General features: G+C 42.6%; 1 protein-coding gene across 8 annotated transcripts in view; it reads left to right on the top strand.

The window, feature by feature from the left end:
• Positions 1-12,794, top strand: part of TLN2 (talin 2) — a 492,565-nt gene that overhangs the window by 366,819 nt on the left and 112,952 nt on the right. For 6 of the 8 annotated variants that reach the window (XM_043471776.1, XM_043471781.1, XM_043471773.1 and 3 more), the window contains 3 exons: positions 82-217; positions 11,440-11,648; positions 12,545-12,664. In XM_043471776.1, the coding sequence (XP_043327711.1) occupies positions 82-217; positions 11,440-11,648; positions 12,545-12,664 (465 nt within the window). The remainder of the gene's footprint in view (positions 1-81; positions 218-11,439; positions 11,649-12,544; positions 12,665-12,794) is intronic. The other 2 variants (XM_043471778.1, XM_043471780.1) reach the window with 1 other exon arrangement.

Raw genomic sequence — 12,794 nt, 5'->3', positions numbered from 1 at the left:
GATTTGCATTATTTGGGGACTAAGACTTTTGTGGATAATTTGGTTCTTCTAAGTTCTTCTCCCCGTTGCATATTCTTACAGCTGGAAAAATGTGCTCAGGACCTGGGAAGTACATCTAAAGCAGTGGGCTCCTCCATGGCGCAGCTCCTGACCTGTGCTGCTCAAGGCAATGAGCACTACACAGGTGAGACTCGCCTTCATGATGCCCTGAGGCCAGGTACAGACCATGGGCTGGTGGGAGGAGTTCATTGATTTGACAATGAACCTGATGTTTTTATTTCAGCAGTTCAACACACATTTCTCAAGTACATTCCGCATGCTTGTTACTGGGCTTGATGCTAAGCATGCAAAAACTAATCAACTATGATTCCCCCAAACTATCAATATTTGTGATTTTGGGCATCCCAGGGGAATTGCTGGGTGATAAGCTGTGTTTTTGCCTGGAAAATCCCGTGGACAGAGGAGCCTAGTGGGCTGCAGTCCATGGAGTCGCAAAAGAGTTGGACACGACTTAGCAACTTTAACAAAAAACAAAGCTATGCAGCTACTCAGCTACACTCCTTCCTTGCAGTGCCTGAAAGTTCTACTCGTTCTACATCCTGGTCCCCACTCTATTCTGTCAATTTTAGCTTTTCTGTGTAGTGTGTAGTGGAATCACATTACGGTTTTTAGTTTGTGTGTCCCTGAGAAGCAGTGTGGTTGAGGATATTTTCAGTGTATCAGTCATTTGGATACTTTCTTTGTGAAGCATCTCTTCATGTCTTTTGTGCATTTTTTCAAATATTGGTTTTCTGTCTTTTCCTTATATATCTGCAGGAATTAGTTGTCACGTATATTGTAGCTTACCTTTTCACTGTCTTAAAGGTGTTTCTTGATAAACAAAACTTAAACTTTAATATAGTCCAATTTGTACTTCTCCTTCATGGTTAGTGCTTTTTGTGTCCCATTTCACAATTTTACTTTTCCAAGTCATGAAGATAGTCTTCGCTGTTAGAGTGTGGAAGCTTTGTTTCACTTTGCATGTAGTAAGTCCCCTGTATGTGAACCTTCAGGCTGTGAACTTTCAAAGATGCAAATATGCATTCCAAAAGCATCAGGCGGGAGTGAAACTGCAGCTTGCCCTCCATCTCCTGTTGCTGCAGCCCTCCAGCTCTACCCTTCCCACCTCTTCTCCCTCCTCCAGTCAGTAACTCTTCTTGCCTGTTCACCTGATGCCAGGCCCTGTATGCCAGCTGTTTTACTCTACTACTGCACTTTTCTAGGTGCTGTACTGTAAGATTTAAAATACTTTGTTTTCTGTGTTTGTTTTTATGCATTATTTGTGTGTAAAGTATTATAAACCTATTACAGTGCTAAATAGCTGATTGTGTCAGTTGGGTAACTAGGCTATTTTTGTTGGACTTACAGATTGGGCTTAATGAATGTGCTCTTGGAATGGAACCTGTTCGTTTGTAACGGACTTGCTATATTTAGAGCTGTGATCCATCTGGAACTGAGTTTTACATGTGGCAAATGGGGTCCTAGTGGAGTTGTTTTTGCACTATGGCATCCGTGCACTTCCTTTCCCCAATGATCTTGAGGGCCATTTCATTATAAATTAAGTGAATCAATGTGTGTGAATCAGTTTCTAAACTTTGCTTCTTTTTCATTGCTTTAATTGCCTGTTTCTACCTTAGTACCATACTTTGCTAATCACTGCAGTTTTATACTAAGTGTTAATATCCAGTAACATGAGTGCCCTTCCTCAAGTTAGTCCTGACTTTCCTTGACCCTTTATATCCACTCTGTTTTAGATGCAGCCTATCAATTTGTGCCTTCCCACCAATAAAAACCTTTTTCGTTTTTTTCTTTTTTTTTTTCTTGGTGGTTTGATTTTGATTTGGGTTTCCTGAATCTGGAGATAATTGGCATCTTTATATCACTGAGTCTTCTAATCTATGAGTACCACATATCTCTACATTTATTTATGTTTCCTTTCTCTCAATATTGTTTTATAGTTTTTTGCATAGATATTTTGGCTTTCATTATAGATGCATCATAAATCTTTTCCCCTTTCACTTTCAGGTTTTCTCTATGTTTATATTTAATGTGTGTGCCATGTATATCATGTAGTTGTCCTTTTATGGGGGGAGCTGTTGTTTGTTGGTGTGACAGTATTTTCATTTCAGTTGGACTGTTTGGTCTACTTACGTATAATGTAATTACTGATACATTGAGGTTTGAATTTGTCATCTTACTAGTTCTTTTCTATATGTCCTACCTACCCTAGGTTCCTTTCTTCTCCCCTTTGTTCCCTGCTTTCAGAGTTATAAGTGCTTTTTAAAATCTGTTACCCTTGATGAGTTTTTTGTGCTTGCACTGCCTATTTTGTTTCTGTTCTGGCTGTGCTGGGCCTTTGCTGCTGCACATGGGCTTTGTCTAACGGCAGTGAGCAGGCGCTACTCTCCTTTGTGTGTGCAGACTTCTCGTTGTGGTGGCTTCTCTGGTTGCAGAGTGAGGTTGTGGCCCACAGGCTTGGTTGCTCCATGGCTTGTGGGATCTTCCTGGACCAGGGATCAAACCCGGGTCCCCTGTATTGACAGGTGGATTGTTAACCACTTGGACCACCAGGGAAGTCCTCGTTGCCTATTCTTTAACAATTTTTTAAAAGTATAATATAGGTTAGTATGTTTACCTCTTCCTGGACAGTGCAAGAATCTTGGGACACTTACACTTTATCTTTCTTCCAACTCGTTCCTTGTTGTTGAGTGTTTTAATACTACATATATTTAACCTCCCCAATACAGACTGAAGTTTGTGTTATAGTAATAATTAAGTGCTCCTCCATATTGACCTTTCCATTATTACTTATTCATTCCTCCCTGATCTCAGCGTGCCTCCGCCTGGGATTATTTCCTTTCTGCCCAAAGAACTCCCTGAATTATTTCCTTTAGTGCGAGTCTGCTGTGACCAATTCTTTCCGTTGTTGTTTGCCTAAAAATGCCTTTGTGTAACCTTTATTTTGGGTGGCTAATTGTATGTATTATAAAATTTTAGGTTGGCGGTTGTTTTCTTCTAGCTTTTGAAGATGTTGTTCCTTTGTTTTCTGGCTTCCTTTATTTCTGCTGTGACGTTAGCTGTCACTTTACTCTTCTACAGGCAAGGTGGTTTTAGCTTTCCCTCTGCTACTTGAATTTCCTCAATCTTTTCTTGAATTTTTTAATTTTCTCAATCTTTTCTTGAATTTTTGAATTTTCTCAATCTTTGATTTTCAACCACTGTGCCCAGACGAATTTTGTTGTGTGCTGTTTTGCCTACTTATCTTGCCTTGGGTTTTAGTACTCCTGGAAGATAAGATTTGTTGTCTTAGGTCAGTTTTAAAAAACTCAATCACTGTACCTTCTAATATTGCTTCCATCCCATTTTTTCTCTCCTCTTTGTAGATTCCAGTTACTCCCTATGTTGGACGTTTTCACTGTATGTGTCTCCTATGCTTTTTTCCTATGTTGGGCATAATTTTCCTTCATGCTTTATTCTGTGGGTTTTTTTTTTTTAATTTGCAGCTCACTATTCCTCTGTTTATTTGTGTCTATTATATCTTTAAACCTTCTGTTGAGTTTTTAATTTTTAATGTCATATTTTATGTCATATGTTATACTAGTCTTTTGATAGCTTTCTTATACTTCCCCATTCTCTGCAGAAATTCTCTATCTTGTAATCTAACTTCTTCAATATACTTTTCACATTTACCTAAAACCCAGATAAAAATTTAAAAAAAAAATTTTTTTTTTCCTGCCTGGTCATGCAGCATGCAGGGTTTTAGTTCCCTAACCAGGGATCAAACCCATGCTCCCTGCATTGAAAGCACAGTCTTAACCACTGGATGAACCATCAGGGAAGTTCCAAAGTCCCAGCCTCGAGGATCCAATGTCAAGATCAACTATGGGCATCCTGCTGTCTGTTTTGGGGGTTTTTCCCTCTGTTTTCAATTATTGATCTTATCTCCTGATGTTTCTGATATTTTAAAAATTTAATACTGATCATTGGTATTATCATTGTAGAAATAACTTGAGGTTCTAGATTGTGCTTTCTTTGATACAGAAGATTATTCTTTTATTTTAGCAGGTGGTTTAGAAATGAGCAGATCACCATAATATGAGTGGATCTGAATTGACTGGATATTGTAAAGTCTATTTCCAATTTACGTTGGTGTTTATGAGGGCCATTCTGACGGTTGAACTCAGAACTATGTTTTTAGCATCCCAACCCCACCCAATTGCAGAAGGTTTTGCTCAGCCTCTCAGCTTCTGGGCAGCAGTTTACAAATTACAAAATGCCTTGAGGGGAAAAGCAACATTGTACTCACTTCTATGTGCTGTCTTTCTCTTCAGGATCTTGGCTTTCTTTACCTTGGCTCCTTGGTATCTCTCCATTGTCTTCAAACAAATGTTTCATATATTTTTCCCAGTGTTTCTGGTTGTCTCTCAGGAGGGGAGAATTCATCTGCAATAAGTTATTCTGCCTCTTTGGTTTTTTCAAAAATTGTGTATATTTATTACTTTGGAAATAAAAGCATAATAAGAGCACAAAAAGAATTATAGCATAGTGTAATATAGTACCTACAACAGTAAAAATGAGCAATTATGTCTTCATGAGAGGCTAAAGGAAGGTACTAAAGCAGAATTGACACCTAATAGGGGTCTTAAGGATTATTACAACTCATATAGCATCTAAGGAGAAGGAGAAGTGTAGGTAAATTTTTTAAAAGCATAGTGCATAATAGAGATGTAGTTTCAAGAATTTCTGCACATTCCTGAAATCTTGCCAAATTTTATGTAGATGATGAAATGGATTTTTATTGAAGGAAGGACTGCTTTACAAGTTGTATCATCTGATACTGATTAACATCCAGAATGACAGACTGTCTAGCTGGTATCTAAAGAACAGACTAGAAATAGCCCCATTTCGTTTTGGCAACTAGGTGGTGGTGCACTTGGAAACAGCCTATGTGAAGTCCGAAAAGCAGGAGAAGAAGGCTAATCAAATGAACTGAGAAGGATCCAAGTAAAAGGCAGGGAGGTAGGGAGTGGGAAGATACGGCTGTGAAGGTCAGCTGGGGTCGGATCCCAAAAGGCGTCACGCATGCGTCCTCCATCGATCAGTAGTGTCGGACTCTTTGCGACACTGTGGACTGTAGCCCACCAGGCTCCTCTGTTCATGGGATTTCCCAGCAAGAGTACTCAAGGGGGTGGCCATTTCCTCCTCCGGGGGATCTTCTCAACCCAGGGGTCGAACCTGCATCTTCTGTGGCTCCTGCATTGACAAGCAGATTCTTCATCACTGAGCCACCTGGGAAGCCCCCAAAGGCCTCATAAGCCAATTTAAGTAAATTGAGGGACTTTCCTGGTGGTCAAGTGGTTATGAATCTGCCTTTCGGACTTCCCTGGTAGTCCAGTAGATAAGAATCTGCCTGCCAGTGCAGGAGACACAGGTTTGATAGCTGGTCTGGGAAGATCCCACATGCTGTGGAACAACGAAACCCATGTACAACTGCTGAACCAATGTGCTGAAATTACTGCAGGCTGTGCACCTAGAGCCCACGCTCTGCAACAAGGGGAACCCCTGCTGGTGCAACTAGAGAAAGCCTGTGCACAGCAATGAAGACCCAATGCAACCAAAAATCAAATCATTAATTATTAAAAAAAAAAAAAAAGAATCCATCTTGCAATGCAGGAGACACAGGTACAATCTCTGATCAGGGAACTAAGATCCCACATGTGGTAGGGCAACTGATCCTGTGCACCACTATTGGACCCGCCAACTCTGGAGCCGAAGCCCCACAACTGGAGAGCCCATGAGCCACAACAAAGGCCTGATACAGCCAAATAAATATTTTTAAAAGCAATAAATAAATTGAAATTTAATCTCAGAGCATGTGAAAATACTGAAAAATTTGCATCCCTGGACACAGTCTAGATTGCCTTTTAATGCAGATTACCCTTCTTCTCATGTGCAGATAAATTAGAGAGAAACAAAGTTGGGAGCACTGAGACCAGTGAGCAGGCTGTTGCGATTATCCACGTAAGAAATGTTTAGTGGTTTATTGTAGAGATGTTGCTGTTGTTCAGTTGCTAGGTCATGTCCAGCTTTTTGTGGCCCCGTGGACTGCAGCACTCTAGGTTTCCCTGGCCTTCACTATGTCCTGGAGTTTGTTCAAACTCATGTCCATTCAGTAGACAATGCCATCCAACCATTTCATCCTCTGTCACCCGCTTCTCCTCTTGCCCTCAACCTTTCCCAGCATCAGGATCTTTTCCAGTAAGTCCAGCTCTTCTCATTAGGTAGCCAAAGTATTGGAGACTTAGCTTCAGCAACAGTCTTTCCATTGGATATTCAGGGTTGATTTCCTTTAAGATAGACTGGTTTGATCTCCTTGCAGTCCCAACGGACTCACGAGAGTCTTCTCCAGCACCACAGTTTGAAAGCATCAGTTCTTTGGCGCTCAGCCTTCTTTGTGGTCCAACTCTCACATCCATACATGACTAATGGAAAAACCATAGCTTTGACAATATGGACTTTTGTCAACAAGGTGATGTCTCTGCTTTTTAATACACTGTCTAGGTTTGTCATAGCTTTCCTTCCAAGAAACAAGTGTCTTAATTTCATGGCTGCAGTCATCATCCACAGTGATTTTGGAGCCTAAGAAAATAAAATCTGTCACTGCTTCCACTTTTTCCCCTTCTATTGGCCATGAAGTGATAAGATCAGATGCCATGATCTTAGTTTTTTGAGCCAACTTTCTCACTCTCCTCTTTCACCTTCATCAAGAGGCACTTTAGTTCCTCTTCACTTTCTGCCATAAGGGTGGTGTCATTTGCATATCAGAGGTTTTTGATATTTCTTCCAGCAGTCGTGAATCCAGCTTATGCTTCATCCAGCTGGGCATTTCACATGATGTACTTTGCATAGAAGTTAAATAAGCAGGGTGACAATATACAGCCTTGACGTACTCCTTTCCCAATTTGGAACCAGTCTGTTGTTCCATGTCCGGTTCTAAGTGTTGCTTCTTAACCTGCATACAGATTTCTCAGGAGGCAGGTAAGGGGGTTTGGTATTCCCATACTCTAAGAACTTTCCACAGTTTGTTGTGATCCACACACTCAAAGGCTTTGGTGTAATCAATAAAGCAGAAGTAGATGTTTTTCTGGAACTTCCTTGCTTTCTCCATTATCCACAGAATACTGGCATTTTAATCTCTCAAGAAAGTAGAGAAAACCACCAGCCCATTCAGATATGACCTAAATCAAATCCCTTATGATTATAAAGAGACGGTGATAAATAGCTTCAAAGGGTTAGATATGATAGAGTGCCTGAAGAACTATGGATGGTGGTTCATAACGTTGTATAGGAGGCAGTGACCCAAACAATTCCAAAGAAAAAGAAATGCTTGAAGGCAAAGTGGTTGTCTGAGGAAGCCTTCCAAATAGCTGAGGAAAGAAGAGAAGTGAAAGACAAAGGAGAAAACTAAGGCACTGACTTTCCCTGTTGAAGGCAATTTCAAGAAAGTTGAAGAGTTGATGGAAAGCAGTGAGAGGACGTGAGTGTGGAAAACTTCTCCCTGGGTGTCAGTTCCCTCTCCACATCTGCGATGTGTGGGGTATTCAGAAGTTACACACAAGCGGCCCCTGGACTGCATTCTAATGCAGATGCATGTGTCTGTGTGTGTCTTTTTTTTTTTTTTTTTTTGCCAGTATGGTGTTCAAAATGCATTTAGTCTCGTCTGATTACTGTTACATAGGACCCTTTCCAGATCCTTTGGGTCAGATTAAAAAATCTTTCATACATGAATTTTTAAATTTATTTTTTAATTGCTCCATAATGTTGTATTAGTTTCTGCTTACAGTAGCATGAATCAGCTATGAGTATGCATACATGGTTTTTACCTTGTGAGTTTGATATGTGATCTAATGCTGTCTACACACAATCTACATGAATTCTGATCAGTTGTGATAACTGTGATAAAGAATTCTCCTGTATTTCATATTATTAATGTGTCTCCTTAAGCTCTGTTGCTGAATACATTGGGTTTGTCAAAAAGTTCGTACGGGCTTTTCACTTCCAGCTTATGGAAAAAGCCAAACAAACTTTTTGGCCAACCCAATATTTTGAGAAGTAGCTGACAGGAATACTATGAACATAATCTGTATCTTCCAAGGATTGTGGTTATTGAAATAGTTGTCTGCTTCAGTGTTTCCCACTGGCAGTTTGGGGTATGTTGCACCTTTGACTACAGGAATAATTTGGGGTTAAGCGAGTGGTGATTGCTTGGACACATGACCCTGATGATAACCAACATCACTATTGAGAATGCTGCCATAAATTCAGCCATGTACAGACTTGGATGTTTATTGGGCTCCCTGGCATCTGGTGGTCCTCTTTCATCCATTTGTTGATACAGTTTCTGCTTTCTCCAAAACCTAATCCTTCCAAAGAGGATTCTTGATGTGCCTAGAGATTTCATAGTGAGTCCTCAGCAGAAAACACATAGGGTGGATATGCCTCAGCTTTCGAAATTCCACTCTGTTGGTTTCTGCCTTTTAGAAAAACTGTCTGAGTCTATAAAAGGCTTTTTGGTGAATGATTTTTACATGATCATGACTTTTCTAATTGGATGTGATAAATGCTTCATTCTTCCAAAATCATACAACTCAAATAAATTCGAGAGTCCCTGTAGGAAGTCAAGAAGCAAGGTCTAAGGAATCACAGTGTAGGATTTTCTTTGGTCAGAGATGTGGTCTCATCCTCTCCTACAACCTGTGGGAAACCAAGGCCCAGAGGGAAAAGGTAGCAGGAGTTTAGTCCACACAGCTCGTCAGTCTCAGAGCTAAACAAGGTCTTAACCACCCCGGGGCCCTTCTGAGCAAAGATGTCCTTCCACCCTGTGCCAGCAACTTCAGCATAAAATGCAGAGACTTCTGCTCAGCGTGTCTGTCTGCTTCACCTTGGCTTTATTTATCTTTATGTTTTCTCCTCTTCCATAAAAAGCACTTTTTAAAACACATGCATTCATTCCACATGCTGTGCTCAGAAGTGCCAGGTGATAAAGGGTAGATTGGCAGCTTTGTAATTTGCCTTGATTAGATTGTAGAGTTATGTCCCAGCTGTGTGGCTTCCTAAATATTACAGATGAGCCAGTCTGCAACACTGTGAAGTTGTTTTATGGGTCCGGGGCCTTTCACATTCTTTATTGTATTAGATCACCTCATCCCCAGTAAGGCAAGGACCACCTGCTGCATCTGTGCCCACTCAGCTGCATCAGCGGCAGTAAAGGCCACGCTTAGTGGTGCCCAAAGACCATCTAGCCGAAGCCTATAGATAAAGCCTCTGGCCTATAGCCGAAGCCTGTAGTGAAAGAGATGATCTCACTTTTTCATGCAGATGTTGTGGGTTCTGACAAGAATCCCTCATAGTTCTGTGTCCCAGAGAGCACTGTGCAGAGTCTGACCCCTTTCTTACACATCTGAGATGTAAGGAATGTCAGATCTCAAGTGTGTCCATAGACAAGGTGCTTTACAGCGCTGGTCCTCATCTGAAATGGTTTCATGAGACAAGCTTTGAAGCTGGATATTCTGCAGGTCCCCAAGTTCTAGGAGCCTCTTGTTACATGCTTTGGCATTTCCAGTCTTCATCCTTTTCTTAGGTGTGCCAAGTACTAGGTCATGTAGGGTGGCACCTCTCCTTTCTATGAGAGGTGGTGCTATAGTTTTTTAAAGAATTTTTTTAAATTTGTTTATTTTTGGTTATGCTGAGTCTTTGTTGCTGTGTGTGGGCTTTTGCTAGTTGCAGTGAGCAGAGGCTGCTCTTCATTGCAGTACACATACTTCTCATTGTGGTGGCTTCTCTTGTTGCAGAGCACAGACTCTGAGGTGTGTGCGCTTCAGTAGTTGTGGCTCCAGACTGTTTCTCTGAGGCATGTGGAATCTTCCCAGACCAGGGATCAAACCTATATCCCCTGCATTGACAGGCGGATTCTTATCCACTGTGCCACCAGGAAAGTCCTATCATTTTTTAGGAATTAGTTTATATTTACAGTTTATCACCAAATCCCATCATCTTTACAAGTAAATTTTAAGATGAGCAGGCACTTCTCGAAAGAGGATGTCAAAACAGCCATTGAGAAAAGTGCTCAACATCACTGCTCACTAGGGGTAGAAGAGTTAAACCTCAGTGAGGAACTTGCCTGCTGGTCCGGTAGTTAAGACTTTAAGACTGTGTACTGCAGGAGATATGAATTCAGTCTGTTGTTAGGGAACTAAGATCCCACATGTCGAGCAGTGCCACCCGCCCCCAGCCCCTGCGAAAAAAAAAAAAAAAACTCAGTGAGATGCAGCTGAACACTCATCAGAGTTGGCTAAAATAGAAAATCTAGTGATAGCAAGTTTGGGCTAGGATGTAGAATAACTGAACTCTCATATAGCGCTGGTGGAGTGTAAAATGGCAAAAACATTCTGAAGTTTTGTAGTGTCCGCCAAAGCTAAATATACACTTACTCTGTGGCCCAGGAATTCAACTCCTAGGTTTAAATCTACTAGAATCAATTCCATATGTCTACCTAAATGCCACTATGAAAATTTTTCTGGTAGTTTTATTCATAATAATCCGCACAGGAAGCAGTCCCCAAATGTCCAGCAAGAATGGATAAGCAGATGTTGCTGTGTTCCTATAATGGAATATTATGCAGCAAGGAAAAGGAATGGACTGCTATGTGTAACAGCATGGGTAAATCTCACAGCATTATGGTCAGAGGAAGAAACTAAACAAAAGAACACATACTGTGTGGTTCAGTAAACATGGAGTTTAGGAGCAGGTAAAACTAGGCTAAGGTGATAAAAACTAGAATAGGGATTACTTCTGGTGTGAGAGTCTGTCGACTGGGGCGGAGCACAGGCGATGGAAATTTTCCATGTGCATCTGGATGCCAGGTACACGGGTGTACACATTTGTACAGATTCAGTGAGTCTTCCTGGGAGACTTGTTCACTTTGTTGTATGTAAGTTATGTCCTGATAGAAATGAATAGAAAGAAGAGTGAATTGGAATGATTTATCTGTGAATTGGATCCTGTACACTTGGCATTTGAGGTCTAAGGACAGATGGGACAGTACAGGTGACAGAAGCAGAAGGAAATAGATTTTAGTGTGGCATTTGTTGTAACATCCCTCTGGGAGCAGCCCAGAGCCAGTGGCATGGGCTACTTCTTTGAGAAGCACATCAATTCAAATTTTATAAAAAGCAATTTGGAGCTTACCTGTGCCAGCACTGTCTGAGGATTCTCTCCTCTCTAGAAGGATCTAGAGATTTACTCCCAAGTAAAAGTATGGCTTTTGGACGAAACCTAATAGAAAGTCTGGTGGGCTTTTTTTTCTTTCTTTCTTTCTTTTCTCTTTTTTTAAATCCCCAGGGGTGGCTGCTCGAGAGACAGCCCAAGCTCTGAAAACACTGGCCCAGGCTGCCCGGGGCGTGGCTGCATCCACTAGTGACCCGGCAGCTGTGCATGCCATGTTGGACTCCGCCCGGGACGTGATGGAGGGCTCGGCCATGCTCATCCAAGAGGCCAAACAGGCCCTGATTGCACCTGGAGATGCCGAGAGTCAGCAGAGACTAGCTCAGGTGAGGCCCAGAACTGGCAGCTAAGGTCACCATCGAGGTGACATGTTGACAGGCTGTCTCCCAATAATGAGCACTTTCAAAAGCTTTGCCTGGTAGCCCCCATAACATGAGATCTTCTTAATTCAGTCAGCAGACAGTACAGGGGTTTTGTTGAGACCTGTCCTTGAAACTTGAAGGGCCTGGATACAGCAAGCTTGTCTTGGACTCTAGGGTACTTATATGTATCCCTCTTCCTGGCCTGGGAGGTGAGGTAGATACACTTGGTTTAGACACTCAACACTTTGAACTCTCTCTAGTGCCTCTTCAAATGAGTCTTCCCAGAGAGCGCAGACGGAGAGCCGCACAACCTCCTTTAAAGGCAGCGTGTGGGCAAACTCCAAGTTGGTCTGGAAGAGCTCAGAGCGCCCCTCCAGCCCTTGAGCTGGGAGAGGTGTGGAGGTGATGGCCCCAGAGGGTCACTGAGCAGAAATTCATCCCAGGCCGACCACCAGTGATCCAAAGAGCTCGGGGCCTCCTTCTGCCTCGGGCCCTCTGCAGGACTCCCTAGAAGGGAACTGTTTCTCTTCCTCTTGGTATTGGCTATCTTTGTTTTGGAAGCTGACAGAATATTGGAGGGTTGTATTTGAGTCACAGTCAGGCCTCGGCCTGGCCTCTGGAGCGGGGAGAGTGTGCTGTGCCACTGTGTCAGACCCGGTGCCAGGACGCGGGATGTTCACCCCAGTGAGAGGCCCAGAGGCCCCGATGTCATGGCGAACAGTGTCAGGTGGATGCTGGCGGGCCATTTCCCTGTCTCTTTTAGCTCTCGGTAGTGTCACTGCTCACTCCCAACGCGTGTGCAAGTCTCTCTGCCCTGGAAGCTGCTTTCTGACAGGGCTCTTCTCCCTCTGTGTATTCAGGTGGCCAAAGCCGTTTCTCACTCCTTGAATAACTGCGTGAACTGTCTCCCTGGGCAGAAGGATGTGGATGTGGCCTTGAAGAGCATCGGGGAGTCGAGCAAGAAGCTTCTGGTGGACTCGGTGAGAGGTTTCGGCTCGGGAAGGGGTACCTGGAGGCCTGGGCTCACCTCGGATGCTGCTGGAGTCTCCTCCTCTCCAGGGACCCTTTGAGTAGCTAGCCTTCCTTTAGGGGTCCTGGTTTTCCTGCCTA

This window comes from Cervus canadensis, chromosome 6 (assembly GCF_019320065.1).
Source record: "Cervus canadensis isolate Bull #8, Minnesota chromosome 6, ASM1932006v1, whole genome shotgun sequence".
NCBI lineage: Eukaryota > Metazoa > Chordata > Mammalia > Artiodactyla > Cervidae > Cervus > Cervus canadensis.
Note: the sequence above shows the minus strand (reverse complement) of the source record. Positions and strands in the feature narration are given on the sequence as shown.